The sequence below is a fragment of the Somniosus microcephalus genome, chromosome 29, assembly GCF_052327205.1.
Source record: "Somniosus microcephalus isolate GS21.2 chromosome 29, FLI_Smic_1.0, whole genome shotgun sequence".
Classification (NCBI taxonomy): domain Eukaryota; kingdom Metazoa; phylum Chordata; class Chondrichthyes; order Squaliformes; family Somniosidae; genus Somniosus; species Somniosus microcephalus.
Window position 1 is genome coordinate 25,546,676 of NC_141015.1, and position 18,393 is coordinate 25,565,068.

The window sequence follows — 18,393 nt, forward strand, 5'->3', positions numbered from 1 at the left end:
ACCAATACCTTGTACAACTGCAGCAATACCTCCTGTTTTTATATTCTATCCCCCTAGCAATAAAAGCCAACATTCCATTGGCCTTCTTGATCACTTGCTGCACCTGCATACTAACCTTTTGAGTTTCGTGCACCAGGACCCCCAGATCCCTTTGTACGACAGTACTTTCCAGTTTCTTGCATCAATTCATTAAAATTAATTTCTCAACAATCAATTAAATGATGACCATGATCTTTATGCCAGCATTATTCACTTTGAGGATAGCAAAATACTGCAGATGCTGGAAATCCGAAATAACAACAGAAAATGTTGGAAAAACTCAGCAGGCCAGGCAACATCCGTGGAGCGAAATTAGAGTCGACGTTTTGGGTCGAAACCTTTCTTCAAAACTGGAAAGGAAATGAAATAGATCGAAAGGAGGGCTGGGGAGGGAACAAAAGAAGTGAAGAGACATTAAGAGGTATTCAAAATGAGACGAGATGATGATAGGACTAGTAAAGAGACAAAAGACGGCTCAGATTAGGTGTGAAATGTTCTGGCAGAATAAGAGACAGCTGCCATGTAATAAAAAAGGAAAGGGGGGGAGGGAAAACCCAAAACAAAGGGGTGGGGAAAAAAATATATAAGTAAAAATGTAATGGGGGCCGAGGTTATGATCTGAAATTGTTGAACTCGATATTGAGTCCGGAAGGCTGCAAAGTGCCTAATCGGAAGATTTTGTTCCCTCCCCAGCCCTCCTTTCGATCTATTTAATTTTGTAGTGTATGTGCCTTTAAGAGCCCCCTGTGTACTGTAATGCCGGTAATGGCCACTCGGGCTATATAAGCCTGTATATTGTGTTGTATCAGTTAGTTGACCTCCAGACTTTGTTCAGTAAACACCTGTGAAACCAACTCCTGCCTTCAGTGTTTCTATTAACACACGGATACAACAAATTTCCTTTCCAGTTTTGAAGAAGGGTTTCGACCCGAAACGTCGACTCTAATTTCTCTCCACGGATGTTGCCGGGCCTGCTGAGTTTTTCCAGCATTCTCTGTTGTTATTCACTTTGACTTGTTCGAGCAGTGAATTTTACTTCCTGGAACCCAGTGGCAATTGCAGTTCCCTCATCTGTGACCTGTCGCGGGTTCTGATGATACGCCATTGAGGCATCTCACCTCAGCTCTAAGTTCAGGAGATTGGCCCCTACTACCTCAGTGTTATTGTTGAAGCTATTAAGCCTTGGGGTCACTGCTAACTGGAGTCGAATTCAGGACAATTCTATGATTTAGACTAGTGTCCTTTAATACTCAGCCAAGTGGCTTCAACTTGCAATATTAAATCTATTGTCACTCAGTGTTCTACCATCGCCTCTTGTGCATCTTCATACAATCAAACAGAGCCTAGCTGTTGGGTAGATTTTCTGGCTGATACAGCACCATCTGTGGAAGAGGCTGAGGTACATTGTGCAAACATTGTGCCATTAGAAATAGAATTGCAAAAAACTTCAGGAAATGTTGCAATGCCTGGTAGATGTTTTTTTAAATAAGTAACTATTTGCAGTTAAATTGAGGAGTAGAGCTTTCAAGGAAGTTCTCCCAATCTCCTGCTGTGAGAAACTCTGGAGAAATGGTGCAAATTCTACCCCTTAATGGCCCGTAATTTCCGATCGGAGGCTTCCTGCGTGCGGATGTCTCCTATCGGAAAAGAATCTACGGACTTACCTGAGGGTTCCCGAGTTCCGGACAGTTCCGCTCCTGGGCCTCTCCAAACTCGAAATGCGCAGGGCCCAGGTATCCCAGGGGCGCAGGCGGTTCGCAAGCGTCCCTGGGATCACGTGGGCCAGGCCAGCCAATAGGAGAAGGGAATCTCCCTTCATACACTTGACAGATAGGCCTGTCAAATATATGAATGGAGATCACCCCAAAAAGACACTAACACATTAAATAAAAAAAATTTTAATCACATTTTTAAAATGAGTTAGAATTACAATAAATTAAATATTTTAAACAAAAATTTAATTTTTTGAAAAAAATAATTCAAGTTTTTTAACGGGGCTAAAAATAAAGTTACCTTTTTTAAAAGTATTTTAAAATTATAAATGAGTGAAATAAAAATTCTTTTTACTTTTTTTCAACTCTTCTGCTGGTAAAAGCAGGCTTTACGCCCACCTGCTTTTACCAGGCGTAAGATTTTTAAGTGCTTTCAGCGTGCGGAGGTTCTGCAGAAAGCGGAACTCTCCCCCCGCAGAGGCCCTTCTCCAGGACAGGCGTCCGATCATTCTTGACAGATTGGAAATGCTGGTTTTCAGCGCAAGCGCTTTGCATGCCTGAAACCGGCATTTCCGATGTCCCTACGGGGGTGTACACAGCCCGTACCCACCCGTAGGCATCGGAATATCCGGGAGGCCAATATTTCTGGCATTTGGTACAAACATTTGCAATTCACAACGGCCTAGAAATTACTGTTGATGATAGTAATAGTTGAGTCTTTAATGCGTATTGTGACTTTCCTCCGTCTGCTATTTCAATACAGGCGTTAACCTGCTTCTTTTAAATGGGTCAATAGCCCTGCTGAAATAATAGGTCGAGGAATTTCATACGAATGAGAGAAGTGTTTGTCTGCTTGTATCGCAGCTGAAAGTACCAGGCTGAAGTTATTTTAGTCAGTTGTTCTAGTCAACAGTCCACTTGTTGGAGATGGTCATTGTCTGGCACTTGTGTGGTGCGAATATTACTTGCCATTTATCAGCCCAAGCCTGGATATCGTCCAGGTCTTGCTGCACGCGGGCATGGACTGCTTCAATAACTGAGGAATTGGCAATCCTGTGTAAACATCAGCGAACAGCCCCACTTCTGACCTTATGATGGAGGGAAGGTCATTGATGAAGCAGCTGAAGATGGTTGGGCCTAGGACACTGCCCTGAGGAACTCCCGCAGCGATATCCTGGGGCTGAGATGATTGGCCTCCAACAACCACAACCATCTTCATTTGTGCTAGGTATGACACCAGCCACTGGAGACTTTTCTCCCTGATCCCCATTTACTCAGTTTTACGAGGACTCCTTGGTGCCACACTCGGTCGAATGCTGCCTTGATGCCAAGGGCAGTCACTCTCGCCTCAGTCTGGAATTCAGCTCTTTTGTCCACGTTCGGACCAAGGCTGTGAATGAGGTCTGGAGCTGAGTGGACCTATTCTATTTAATGCTAGTAGATGGTAGAAGCTCTTTCATATTGGCACAAAATGTTAATCTGTATTTTTTTCACCACACCAATTTCATATAATAATGTAATGTGGCTTCCTGCAAGTTGTAAATATAGACGTCATGTAAGGCACCTGATTGGATGAGTGCCTTGCAATTCCCTTCCAGGTATTTGCTATTCCCAATACTCTGAACAGGGTTTCACAGGTAGCATTCTGCTCACCTCAGGCTTGGCGATGACAGTTTGGAGAAGGAACGCTGATCCGACCACAAGAGTAAAGATCCTGAAATCCAATGAAATACAAGTTAATGCAGGAACAACAACTAAAATGGGACTACATTGAACATTTGTCATTTTTTTTATGTGTTACAGCAATTTGTATTTTTCTTTTTCATGTTTTCTAAATCTGCACAAATTTTTATTTAATCCCTGTATTCTATGATAATTCAGATCGCTGTATCTTTTTACTAAATGGTTTATACTTCAAATTCAAGTCTGCCCTTCACTTCAACATTGCAAAGCGGAAACTTTGGAATAACACTGATCCGACGCTAAATAAGAGTTGTGATTCAAAATAAAAACAGAACATGCTGTAAATACTCAGCAGCTGTGGAGAGGCGAAGGTAGGGTTAACGCTTCAGGCCGATGACCTTTCATCAGAACCCACGCAAGGTCATCGAGCTGAAACGTTAACCCTTCCTTCCTCTCTCCTCCGATGCTGTTGGACCTGCTGAGCGTTCCCAGCACATTCTGTCTTTATTTGAGATTTCTAGCATCTGCAGTGTTTTGCTTTTTGCTCGAAGTTGCAACTTAGTTGCTTCTGGGTCCCGGAGCTATAAAAATAAATTTCTGAATCTGTGCCCTGCAATATTCTTACCTTCTCCAACATTAGGAAACTGTTTTTTTTTGTAAATGGTTTTGTGCTCATCCGTGTGGTAAATGATAGCTGGGAGGAATGGAGCAACACAGCTAGCACTGGGGAATAGAACAACACACAGCTAGCACTGGGGAATAGAAGAACACACAGCTAGCACTGGGGAATAGAACAACACACAGCTAGCACTGGGGAATAGAACAACACACAGCTAGCACTGGGGAATAGAACAACACACAGCTAGCACTGGGGAATAGAAAAACACACAGCTAGCACTGGGGAATAGAACAACACACAGCTAGCACTGGGGAATAGAACAACACGCTGCTAGCACTGGGGAATAGAACAACACGCTGCTAGCACTGGGGAATAGAACAACACACAGCTAGCACTGGGGAATAGAAAAACACACAGCTAGCACTGGGGAATAGAACAACACACAGCTAGCACTGGGGAATAGAACAACACACAGCTAGCACTGGGGAACAGAACAACACGCTGCTAGCACTGGGGAATAGAACAACACACAGCTAGCACTGGGGAATAGAACAACACACAGCTAGCACTGGGGAATAGAACAACACACAGCTAGCACTGGGGAATAGAACAACACACAGCTAGCACTGGGGAATAGAACAACACATAGCTAGCACTGGGGAATAGAACAACACGCTGCTAGCACTGGGGAATAGAACAACACGCTGCTAGCACTGGGGAATAGAACAACACGCTGCTAGCACTGGGGAATAGAACAACACACAGCTAGCACTGGGGAATAGAACAACACACAGCTAGCACTGGGGAATAGAACAACACACAGCTAGCACTGGGGAATAGAACAACACGCTGCTAGCACTGGGGAATAGAACAACACACAGCTAGCACTGGGGAATAGAACAACACGCTGCTAGCACTGGGGAATAGAACAACACGCTGCTAGCACTGGGGAATAGAACAACACACAGCTAGCACTGGGGAATAGAACAACACACAGCTAGCACTGGGGAATAGAACAACACACTGCTAGCACTGGGGAATAGAACAACACACAGCTAGCACTGGGGAATAGAACAACACACAGCTAGCACTGGGGAATAGAACAACACACAGCCAGCACTGGGGAATAGAAGGACACAGGACTAGCACTGGGGAATAGAAGGACACAGGACTAGCACTGGGGAATAGAAGGACACAGGACTAGCACTGGGGAATAGAAGGACACAGGACTAGCACTGGGGAATAGAAGGACACAGGAGTAGCACTGGGGAATAGAAGGACACAGGACTAGCACTGGGGAATAGATGAACACAGGACTAGCGCTGGGGAATAGAAGGACACAGGACTAGCACTGGGGAATAGAAGGACACAGGACTAGCGCTGGGGAATAGAAGGACACAGGACTAGCACTGGGGAATAGAAGGACACAGGACTTGCGCTGGGGAATAGAAGGACACAGGACTAGCACTGGGGAATAGAAGGACACAGGACTAGCGCTGGGGAATAGAAGGACACAGGACTAGCACTGGGGAATAGAAGGACACAGGACTAGCACTGGGGAATAGAAGGACACAGGACTAGCGCTGGGGAATAGAAGGACACAGGACTAGCACTGGGGAATAGAAGGACACAGGACTAGCGCTGGGGAATAGAAGGACACAGGACTAGCACTGGGGAATAGAAGGACACAGGACTAGCACTGGGGAATAGAAGGACACAGGACTAGCACTGGGGAATAGAAGGACACAGGACTAGCACTGGGGAATAGAAGGACACAGGACTAGCGCTGGGGAATAGAAGGACACAGCTAGCGCTGGGGAATAGAAGGACACAGGACTAGCGCTGGGGAATAGAAGGACACAGGACTAGCGCTGGGGAATAGAAGGACACAGGACTAGCGCTGGGGAATAGAAGGACACAGGACTAGCACTGGGGAATAGAAGGACACAGGACTAGCACTGGGGAATAGAAGGACACAGGACTAGCACTGGGGAATAGAAGAACACAGGACTAGCACTGGGGAATAGAAGGACACAGGACTAGCACTGGGGAATAGAAGGACACAGGACTAGCGCTGGGGAATAGAAGGACACAGGACTAGCGCTGGGGAATTGAAGGACACAGGACTGGCACTGGGGAATAGAAGGACACAGGACTAGCACTGGGGAATAGAAGGACACAGGACTAGCGCTGGGGAACAGAAGGACACAGGGCTAGCACTGGGGAATAGAAGGACACAGGACTAGCGCTGGGGAATAGAAGGACACAGGACTAGCGCTGGGGAATAGAAGGACACAGGACTAGCACTGGAGAATAGAAGGACACAGGACTAGCACTGGGGAATAGAAGGACACAGGACTAGCACTGGGGAATAGAAGGACACAGGACTAGCACTGGGGAATAGAAGGACACAGGACTAGCACTGGGGAATAGAAGGACACAGGACCAGCACTGGGGAATAGAAGGACACAGGACTAGCGCTGGGGAGTAGAATAACACACAGGACTAGCGCTGGGGAATAGAATAACACACAGGACTAGCGCTGGGGAATAGAAGGACACAGGACTAGCACTGGGGAATAGAGCTGAGATGGTGAAATGTAATTCTACCAGGGTCAGTCTGGTGCTTACACTACTCTTTAACTGATATGTCTCGGGAATTTCCTCAGAGCAGCTCCATTTCCGCCATTGCAACTTTTCCGAAGTGCGGCAGAAACATCATTTATGGCATAAACGGGGTTTCTGCTGCACTTCTGGCCAAGTTACGGTGATGGAACGGCAGCAGCTCTGAGGAAGCTCCTGACCCTTCAGGTATGGATGTATATACCTGTCTACCGTTCTGTTTAAAAACTTTGAGTATTCCACGCATTCTATCTGCCACAGTTTAGGCATCACACTTGTAAAGTGTAAATTTCTGTATTGCATTTGCACCTAACTGACTCCAATTTTAATAAGAACATAAGAAATAGGAGCAGGAATAGGCCACTTGGCCCCTCGAGCCTGCTCCGCCATTCAATAAGATCATGGCTGATCTTGGGCTCAAAGCCACTTCCCTGCCCGCTCCCCATAACCCTTCACTCCCTTATCTTGTAAAAATCTGTCTATCTCCACCTTAAAGGTATTTAATGACCCAGCCTCCACAGCTCTCTGGGGCAGAGAATTCCACAGATTTACGGCCCTCTGAGAGAAGAAATTCCTCCTCATCTCAGTTCTAAAAGGGCGACCCTTTATTCTGAAACTATGCCCCCGAGTTCTAGATTTCCCCACAAGGGGGAAACATCCTCTCTGCACCCACCTTGTCGAGCCCCCTCAGTATCTTATGGGGGTGAAATTCCGTATCGCCCCGTTTGGGGCGCCATTATCGGCCGGGCGCAAAGTTTAGTGCCTGGCGCTAATTATCGCCTCCGACAGCAAACTTGGCTTTTATCGCCCCTGGAGGTGGTTGGAGCGCTAAATCAGGCGCTTCACACCTGTCTTAAGGCGCAAAGGCCGAGGAGCGAGGCGCTACCTCAGAGCGTGGGCGCAGCGCATGTGACATCAGTCAGCAATGGAACACAGACACACTGCCGCCGGCCAGTTCTTAAAGGGGAGGGTCGATCTTGTTCTCCAGCCACACCCTGCTCATTGCAGCCTAGAATCTCAGCCTGAAGAGACGTGTGCCTAAATTTTCCAGCCAAGGACTATGGAGAGGGCGAGAGAACAAGCTCAGCGCTTCAGCGAGCGGGCCTTGGAGGCTCTGGTTGGCGCAGTGGAGTGCAGAAGAGCTATACTGTACCCTGAGAGTGGCAGGAGGCCTTTGCCGCGCGACTACAGAAGAGTGTGGAGGGAGGTGGCTCAGCACGTCTCCTCCAGGAGCATGGTGCCCAGGACCCATACTCAATGTCGCAAAAAGTTCAACGATCTCACTCGGGTCGTCAGGGTGAGTGGCTGTTTTTCAATACCTCTCCATCCCTCCATCTCAACCTCACTCTATGGCCAGAGGGTCATAAAACCCCAGTGCCCAACACTCATCCAACACCTATGACCCTCGCATAAAACACACATGCGCATTCCACACTTTGCATACAGTAAGGGCGATTCAACTATGGGAGGCACATCAGGCAATACCATGGCTGCATACAGTAAGGGCTATTCAACTATGGGAGATACATCAGGCAATACCATGGCTTCATACAGTAAGGGCTATTCAAATATGGGAGGCACATCAGGCAAAAACATGGCTGTATATTTACTCAGACGCCATCCTTTTTCTTGCAGGCCAAGCTATCTCATAACAAGAGACAGCAGCAATGGACGGGTGGAGGGCGGCCTCAGCTGCAACCCCTCAGCAATCTTGAGGCGCGCGTCCACAGGATTGTGGCAAGCCAGGTGATTGGTCCCATCGCCCCTGGAGAGGCCGACCCCGTTCGGGACAGCAATGGTAAGGTCATCAGCTTTCTCTCCTCTCTCATTCCACTTGTCCCTCACAACACCAGCCTTTTACACTTTCAATCCAACTTACTAAATCGCTCCACCCCTTCCTCCCTTACTGCCCCCCTGTCCTCACGCTAAAGCCACTCTTGTACCTCCCTGCTTTCAGATGGTGATTCACCAGGTGAGGAGACGGGCCCTCAAGCTGCCAGTGGGAGTGAAGCTGCAGGTGAGGAGGAAGAGGAAGCCGGAGCATCAGCGCCACCCTCTCCCGAGGAAGCCCATGCCCACACTGGGAACACGCCTTCCCTGGAGGGGAGCAGGGGGGAAGGGTCTGATGAGGGTGAAGCTCCAGGACCCAGCGGGCTGCAGCAACGCGATGGGGGTAGGGAAGCTCAGGGGACTTCTCCCCGGAGGGAGAGTAGACCAGCGAGCCCTGCTGCACTGGACGCAGAGGAGGAGCGGCTCATCGCTGAAATGAACACCCAGGCGGTGGACATGCACACTCAGCTCAAGGGTGTAGTGGGAAGGGTGCCCGAAAGCATTGATGCACTGGCAAGGAGAGTGGAGCACTACGATGCAGCACAGGCGGATGCCGCGCAAATGCTTAATGCTGCAATTCAGTCACTGGCTGCCGTGATCCAATCTCAGACTGGTCTCATGCAGTCTCAGATTGAGGCCACGCAAGCACTGACTGCTGCCATCGTCGCTGGGTCGGCCACATTGCCCCGGGGTTCTCACCGCGCCGCAGCAGGCCAGCAATCTGTGCTCCAGCAGATTGTTCCGGATGCTGAGGTGCTGCCCCGTGGGAGTGCCAGGGTGTCGGTTGAGCAGGGAGGTGCTGTCCTCTCTCAAGATGACAGCATTCCTGCTGCCACCACTGGCACTTCCCCATTGCACTTGCCACCACCAGCCAGCCCAGAATGCTGCCGCCCAGGCCCTCCAGGCCCAGAGCTGGTCGAGGGCATCCTTCAAGGGCATCTGTAGTCTCAGGATCTGACATTCAGCAGCCTTCCACCAGCCTTGCTGCAGCCACTGGGGCCCAATTACAGAGGAGCAGTAGGGTGGGAAGGGGGGACGTGCGCAAGGGAAGGAGATCACCCTAGAAGGGCAAAAAGTAGGAGGTCTGACGAAATGGTGGGAATGTTTTTATTAAAGGCCGAGGTTTGTGTAATAACTTTTGCTGAGTGTTTTGGCCATTATCTCCAGGTTGTGAGAACCAGTTATGTTACTTAATGATTTTTTGTGTTTGTTTCTATTAGTTTGTCATGAAGAAATGACACGCACAGAGTTTGTAAGATAAAGAAGTTTTTGTATTGAAAATCTACATGTTTGGCTTTTGGAATCATTGCTGCCTTGACCGGCTATAGGGGGTGCGGGTTGCTTTCCATCATGTTGTTCTCCATGCCAGAAGCCATTTCCTCACTAAGGGCCTAGAAGCGACTTATTATCAGTTATTGACGGACGGCCCTTGCAGTTTCAACATTGTGGGCCTCCCTCCCGCCTTGGTGCTACTGCTGATCATCCTCCTCCTCTTCCTCCTCCTCCTCTTCCTCCGGTGGTACTCCAAGGCCTGGTGGCATTGGCTGGGTCCTGAGGATTGCCAGGTTAGGAAGAATGCAGCACACAACTATGAAGAGGGAGACTTGCTCAGGCGAGTACTGCAGGGCTCCTCCTGAGTGGCCCAGACAGTGGAACCGTTGCTTGAGCATGCCGATCGTCTGCTCAATTATGTTCCTGGTGGCGATATGGCTCTCATTGTACCGCAGCTTAGCAGGGATTATGGAGCGGTGTCATCAGCCAGGTGCCGAGTGAATAACCCTTGTCTCCGAGGAGCCAACCACTTGGCTGATGCGCTGCCTGGAAAAGCTCTGGCACACCAGTCTGGCGCAGGATGAAAGCATCGTGGCTGCTGCCAGGATAGCGGGCATTGACAGCGAGTATCAGCTGTCTGTGGTCACAGACCAACTGGACATTTAAGGATTGGAACCCCTTACGGTTTCAGAAAACCTCTGCATTTTCATGCGGTGCCCGCAATGCCACATGCGTGCAGTCAATGGCGCCCTGCACCATGGGGAAGCCCGCTATCCTCGCAAAGCCCAATGCGTGTTTATGCTGTTTGGCCCGGGTCATCGGGAAACAGATGTACTGGCGTCTCCTTTTATAGAGGGCATTTGTCACCTCCCAGATACAGCAATGGACCGCAAACTGGGAAATATTGGTGATGTCCCCAGTAGCTGCTTGAAAGGAGCCGGTGGCATAAAAATGTAGAGCCACTGTGACCTTCACTGCCACCGACAGAGACGTCCTGGTCCTCAGTACAGGCTGCAGATCTGGCTGCAGCAGGTGGCAGAGCTCAGTGACCACCTCCTTGTTGAAGCGCAGCCTGCGCAAACACTGCTCCTCAGACAAATGAATGTAGGAGATCTGTTCCCGGAATACCCTGGGAGGGTAAGGTCTCCTGTGCAGAGGCCTGTTGGCCCTCCTACGTCTGGCCATGATTGCCACTCTCTCTCTGCGTCTCTGATGCCTCCTATTCTGCAGGCGCAGGATGACGCTCCGAATCAGTGCAGCCCTCATAGACTCTTGACAATCGAAGTAATGAAAGTCAAACCCAAAAGAACCTGCAAAGTGATGCTCCATTGCCAAAACTACTTCACACAGCTTTGACTCTATGCAGAAGTCTCTCTCTGTCTCTCTCAGAATCGCTCTCTCTCTGTCAGAATGAGTGGTGCAAAAATGTCTCCCATAAAAAAAGGCAGGAAGAGGGCGCCTTTAAATAGTGCCCCCCCCCCACCCAGCCCCTCACCGACTGGAAAACATTCCAGTCTCCCTGTCGTTGCTAGCGACAGGTGGAAAGAAGGGGGGGCGCCATTCAATATCCGGTCCGGGGCGCCACCGGGGCGTTACATGCTTGACTGACGTCACGATCTGCGGGCGCAGGAGATCGGGGCGGTAGAGTTTTGCGCCGCCGCAAAAACTCTTGTCAATTTCACGAGCAGGGCAAACATCGCTGCGCCCAGGCGCTAGTTGCTTTGCGCCCCATTAGCGCCCTCTTAGGACGCTAACAGGAGGTGCAAAGCAACCGAATTTCTCCCCCCATATGTTTCAGTAAGATCACCTCTCATTCTTCTAAATTCCAGTGAGTATAGACCCAACCTGCTCAACCTTCCTTCATAAGTCAACCCCCTCATCTCAGGCATCAACCGAGTGAGTCGTCTCTGAACTGCCCCCAATGCAAGTATATCCTTCCTTAAATAAATAAAATAGCAACAAATGACAACTGAGGAAGGCCATCCTGGAGTTCCCACTCTGTTAATTGAATGAAAAGGCTTACCCAATCAGCAACTCCCAGGATACACCATTGCAACTATGTGAACAAAAGTCACAGAATTCACCAGCGTCACTCTTTGCAAGCAATCAGTGCTTCACAACTCTGCATCAAATGGCCAACAATAGGGGGAGATGAAGCAGGGTGGGGAGGAGGCCCGTGCGCAGCATAAACACCGGCATGCTCCTGTTGGGCCGAATGGCCTGTTTCTGTACTGTAAATACTGTGTGTTTACATAAAGGGGGTTACTGAACAGAGGGCATGACACGTAGGTAATAAAGTGTCCGTACGCTAAAATCACATAGCGTAACTTCCAGCCTCAATCTTCAAAGGGCTAGTCTACACCACTATACATTTAATAATGCACCACAGTGACCTATATTTTTAATACAAGGTCATGCCCTATAAAAGTGGATGTAAAATGGACCCCCAGAAAATCTTCAAGCTAACATTAAATGTCGCAGCTTCTTGAATCATCAGCACACGGGGTTCAATGTATCCCTCTGGACTGGAGTTAAAGCCAGCTTCCAAAGAAAGACTTGCATTTATATAGCGCCTTTCACGACCACCAGATGTCCCAAAGTGCTTTACATCCAATGAAGTACTGTTTTGAAGTGCAGTCACTGTTGTAATGTAGGAAACAAGGGCAGCCAATTTACACACAGCAAGCTCCCACAAACAGCAATGTGATAATGACCAGATAGTCTGTTTTACGGATGTTGATTGTACATGGACCATGTACAGCAGGCACCTCAAAGCACTGGAGAGGTACCACCAACGCTGCCTCCGCAAGATCCTGCAAATCCATTAGCAGGATAGGTGCACCAACGTCAGTGTTCTTGCTCAGGCCAACATCCCCAGCGTCGAAGCTTTGACCACGCTCGATCAGCTCCGATGGACAGGTCACATTGTCCGCATGCCCAATATGAGACTCCCAAAACAAGCGCTCTACTCGGAGCTCCGGCACGGCAAGAGAGCCCCAGGTGGGCAGAGGAAATGCTTCAAGGACACCCTCAAAGCCTCTTTGAAAAAGTGTAACATCCCCACCGACACCTGGGAAGACTGCACAAAGTGGAGGAGAAGCATCCGAGAAGGCGCCGAACACCTCGAGTCTCTTCGCCGGGAGCAAGCGCAGGTCAGCCCAAGCACCCCACCCACCCGTTCAACCACCATCTGCCCCACCTGTGACAGAGACTGTAGGTCCCGCATTGGACTCATCAGTCACCTGCGAACTCATTTTTAATGTGGAAGCAAGTCATCCTCGGTTCCGAGGGACTGCCTAAGAAGAAGGAGGAGGGGTAAATGTTGGCCACCACACTGGGGATAATTCCCCTGTTCTTCTTCAAAGAGTGCAATGGGATCTTTTGCATCCACCTGAGAGAGCAGACGGGGCCTCGGTTTAACGTCTCATCCAAAAGACGGCACCTTTGACAGTGCAGCGCTCCCTCAGCATCGCACTAGAGTGACAACTGAGAATTTTGTGCTTAAGTCCCTGGAGTGGGGCTTGAACCCACAATCTTCTGACTCAGAGGCGAGGGTGCTACCCACTGAGCCACAGCTGACACAGAAGGTGGGAGAAGATTGTTTGAACTCATTTGTTATCTATCCCTCTCACCAAACCCATTATTTTCGTGCACTGCACACCTCGTACTGCTGTATTAGGCTGACATCATCGCACTTCATCATGTCTTATTCAGTGCACAGACACTGTTTACTCTTCCCTGCACTGACATATAAGTGCTTTTGGATTTGAACAAGAAGCCTCCTGGATTGCAGATATATCATCCTGTCGTAATCTCACCTGACAATACATGAGTGAAAATCCGAGCATCAGTGGGCAATTTTGATTTGACGATCTAATCAAAAATCGGAGCGAAAACTGCCATTATCTGATTGTATAACTAAACATAAAATGGAGATTCCTTGATGCCAAGTTGAATTATTACATGATATGTTGCTTTTCCTTCTCTTTGTGTGAATGATTTTCCACCTGTGTGGTATACTGCGTGTAAAAATATTCAACAAAAGCATCAACTGCATTTACAATTTTAGAATTTCAGAAAGAGGGAAAAGCAAAATTCAAACATGGCAAAGCAAAGAATGTAACTTAATTTTGCCTAAATTTACTCTGCCAGGGAAAGAAGTTAAAAGAAACCGGCGCAGTGACTGTTAGAGAGACTTGCCCTGCCCACTGTCTAAATGTCACACCTTTATCTATGTTCATCTGCACATCAAGCCCTGTTATCGGCTTAACCTTACTATAACACAGGGGAACGACGAACAGCTGAGCTTCAAAAGGCAAAGTTCATCCACCTTATCTCAGGCATATATACAAGTAATGCTCCCGATCTGCATTCAGACCACACCCTAAGACAGCTTAATAAGTTCGACTGAGACCCAGCCTGAAAAAGCAGCAAAATGCAATTGCAAAATCTGCAAAATCGTCGCACTACTTGTGATCCGATTATGGTTCTGTCAGCATTAGCTTTACTTAAGCCTTGCAATACACCCATTAATATCGCAACAGAATTTGTCTGCTGCCACTTTTAAATTGCGCCAAGGGGTGCTGTATTAGTACTAAATTCGCAGGGCCCTAACTTCTGCTGTCCCATTGCATGACTGTAAAATTGGCAAATTCAAGGCTCTACAAATGTATTCTCAAACACACAGACTGAGCACTGCCTTCTGGTTTATGATCGGAACTTTGTGATGCAACGTTAGAGGGAGTTGTAAATTTTTTTTTTAAAGACTTGTATTTATACAGCGCCTTTCATGACCACCGGAAGTCCCAAAGTGCTTTACAGCCAATGAAGTACTGTTTGAAGTGTAGTCACTGTTGTAATGTAGGAAACGCGGCAGCCAATTCACGCACAGCAAGCTCCCACAAACAGCAACGTGATAATGGCCAGATAATCTGTTGTAGTGATGTTGGTTGAGGGATAAATATTGGCCCCAGGACACCAGGGGTGTCAGTCGCCCTTTGTGAAATGCAGAAAATGTAAAGGAATGTAAGAAATATGTGCTGTCCACATTCATATCCATAGCATATTCAGTGAGGCTGCTGTGAAAAGCTGTGTCAGTGTAGAAAATGCAAAAAAAAAATGATTGGGCATTGTTCCTATCTATAGGCTATAATTAGGGATTATTTCAGCAATAATGATTATTATCACTTACTAGCCAACAAAGAACAGTAGATCAGCCTAGTTTGGTATAAAAAGCCAAGCATGGTTGTGAAGGCACACAGCTGTTTGCCATTGTCAGCATGGAGTGTGACTTGCAATGTGAATTACTCCATCTCACTGATTTCCATATTCCTGTTTGTCTTGCTTAAACAGCCCAGTGCACAGCGAAGACTCGGAATTAATTTGAGCGTCTTTACCTGTTCACAGTTGGGAGTGCTCAGCTATTCAGTAACAAATCTATTCTCGGGGTGACTGACAGGAGGATTTTTTTTTAAGAAACAAAAAAAAAAGTAAAACAATTTCTGTGCACGCTTGTAGAAAGAGCGATTAGGTTCATTCCTTAAAGGCAAGTTCTGATGATTCAATTTCATTCTGGGCTCATAGATGGAAATAGACCAACCTGACCTAGAGCAAAGTCATTTACTGGGACCCGCATCACTGCTGTATCATATCAGATCCGTACCATATGCCATTTATACAGGAGGTGCACACAGTTATGACACATGACATACACCCATTAATATCGCTACAGAACTTGTTTGCTGCCACTTTTAAGTTGCGCCAAGGGGTGCTGTATTAGTACTAAATTCACAGGGACCTAACTTCTGCTGTCCCATCGCATGATTGTAAAATTGGCAAATTCAGGGCTCTACAAATGTATTCTCAAACGCACAGACTGAGCACTGCCTTCTGGTTTATGATCGGAACTTTGAGATGCAATGCTGGAGGGAGTTGTAAAAAGTAAAAAAAGAAAGACTTGTATTTCTATAGCGCCTTTCATGACCACCGGACGTCCCAAAGCGCTTTACAGCCAATGAAGTACTGTTTGAAGTGTAGTCACTGTTGTAATGTGGGAAACGCAGCAGCCAGTTTGCGCACAGCAAGATCCCACAAACAGCAATGTGATAATGACCGGATAATCTGTTTTAGTAATGTTGATTGAGGGATAAATATTGGCCCCAGGACACCGCTCTTCTTCGAAATAGTGCCGCGGGATCTTTCATATCCACCTGAGAAAGCAGACTGTTTAACATCTCATCCGAAAGACAGCACCTCCGACAGTGCAGCACTCCCTCAGGACAACACGTTCTGGGACAACGGGTTCCGGGACAACGAGTTCCAGGAACAATGATTCCGGGACAATGAATTCCGGGACAACGAGTTCAGGGAAAATGATTTCCAGGAAAATAAGCTCCATATTTCACACATGACAAATGTTGCCATAATTTATTGATACCTCTTGAGCTTGTCAGTTTTGAGGATTTCACATTCGTGAGAGAAGACAAGTAATTAATTGGATGATTCACTAAGTCTCCAACTCAATCAGTTTACCATTCACAATTTCCTCTTCAGTGTCGCGCTCACAGGTGTTGTGTGGTTGTTTTTGAATAAGGTTGATTTTATCTACAACCGTGTACTGTGCAAGTACAAAAAACGGTTGAGGCTAAGAGTCCCATGCTGCCCCATAATGATTTTTTAAATGGCTCTTGTGCTTGTCAAATGCAAGGCTATCAGGGCTGTACTCCACTTCAAAAAAAGTACTTCATTGACTGTAAGGCGCTTTGAGACGTCCGGTGGTCGTGAAAGGCTCATAAATGCAAATCTTTCTTCTGTTAGAAAATGGAAATTCTTCTTCTACTGTGTCATTCTCAGTATTGACGTCAAGCCCTTCTACATTGTATTAACATCAAGACCTTCTACTTTGCCTCATGGTGTCTCTGTCCTTCATTTGTTGTACCCACATATATTACAGGTTCCAGGGCAATGGGTTCCAGGGCCTACAAACAGAGTGCCTTATCCCTAATTTCAGAAGAGCACTCCTTACTGCACCAATGCCAATTTTCCATTCGCCATCCTTCTGACCTCTTTGAAGGGTGTTGTCACTGTAATGCCAAATTGGGCCAGTTTTTGTGCGGGAGACTCAGTTATAACTACCCAACTCATTTCACATAGAAATCTTTACAACCAGTGTTTGATCAGTGCCATGGTCCATCCCAGTGTTCTAATGCACTGCGACATCCAACTGTCCACGCACAACGTTTTATCTCTGAGAATATGAGGAAAAAAATAGATGCAATAAATCTTGCAGAGGGACTTTGGGTAGCTACATTCAGTAGTATCTCTCAACCTTGCCAACACAATGGGGGAAATTTTAACATGAAAAAATGGGTGGATTGGAGGTGGTGGTGGGGGGGAGGAGTTAAAGTTTAAAAAATCTAAAACCCGCCTCAAACCCGCCCACTTTCACCTTTTACACAGGAGGGACGGGGGGGGGGAGGCGGTCAGCCAATCCGCTGCCAGGAGGCGGGTTGGCATTTTAAATATTATAATGAGGCCTGAAGCCTCTGTATTGATTTCTTTGTGGGTTCAATGACGAGACATTTATGAAAGAGAATGTCTTTTAATCTAAAGTCTGTTCAACTCTTTATACAGCATTCAGGAAACACCATTATGCTAGTGATGCATCTAGAACGAAACTGAAACTAAACCCAAACTGCTTGTCTCTCACATGACCTCTGCTGGTCAGGTATAAGTAATCAATACCTGCAAACATGCTATTAAGGCATCATAATCGAACAGGCAAATACCATCTCTATTTGCTGATATCATTACATCTCCTTTCCTTAAAACAAAAGTATTTTACTTTTAACTAACAACATGTTTTCTTTGTATTAATCTGCATTTTAACTGTAACACTTAATGAACTTACATTATCATTATCATGATCAAGGTTTTTTAACCTTGCTTTGTGTGTTCACATGAAATATGTCAATACACTAGAACTTGAAGAAAGAATAAGATAACATTACTTCCTTCTATAACAATAGTCCTTAAATTTGCTCAATGAGTCTCTCAGGAGGCTTCACGTGTCTTGAGGATTTTCTGATTGATTGTCCTTGAATCTGAGTTGTTGCCTCAGATGATTGGTTCTCAGCTGTGTGATCAGGTTGTTCAACAGTATCAGTCTCTTGACCTGCTGTGGCTGGTCCCATGAGAAGATCTCGATGATTTCTTCTCAGAACAGCACCCTCATCTGTCTGAATGGTGTATGATCTTGGTTGAACTTCACTCAGGACAGTTCCCTTCTGAGTCCATATGTTTGTTTTGTCTTTGAACCTTACTTGGTCACCAGTGTGGAGTTCAGGTAGGTTTTGTGTTCCTCTGTCATAGTAGTACTTTTGCTTTTCTTTCTGTTGTTCTTTGAACTTCCTCACTTTCTCCCCCTCTTTTGTTTTCAGGAGGTTCTCCGGGATGGGTAGGTTTGACCTTAGCCGACGTCCCATCAGGAGTTGGGCTGGTGACATACCACACTCGAGCGGCGTTGTGCGGTATACAAGCATGCTCTGGTAGAAGTCAGTTCCACTGTCTTTTGCCTTGTACATCAGTCTTTTCACTGTCTGGACCGATTTTTCCACTA

General features: G+C 47.1%; 1 protein-coding gene across 3 annotated transcripts in view; it reads right to left on the minus strand.

The window, feature by feature from the left end:
* Positions 1-18,393, minus strand: part of LOC147098566 (uncharacterized) — a 71,545-nt gene that overhangs the window by 31,291 nt on the left and 21,861 nt on the right. For all 3 annotated transcript variants that reach the window (XM_085970415.1, XM_085970416.1, XM_085970413.1), the window contains exon 2: positions 3,405-3,465. In XM_085970415.1, coding sequence (XP_085826541.1) covers positions 3,405-3,465 — 61 coding nt within the window. The remainder of the gene's footprint in view (positions 1-3,404; positions 3,466-18,393) is intronic.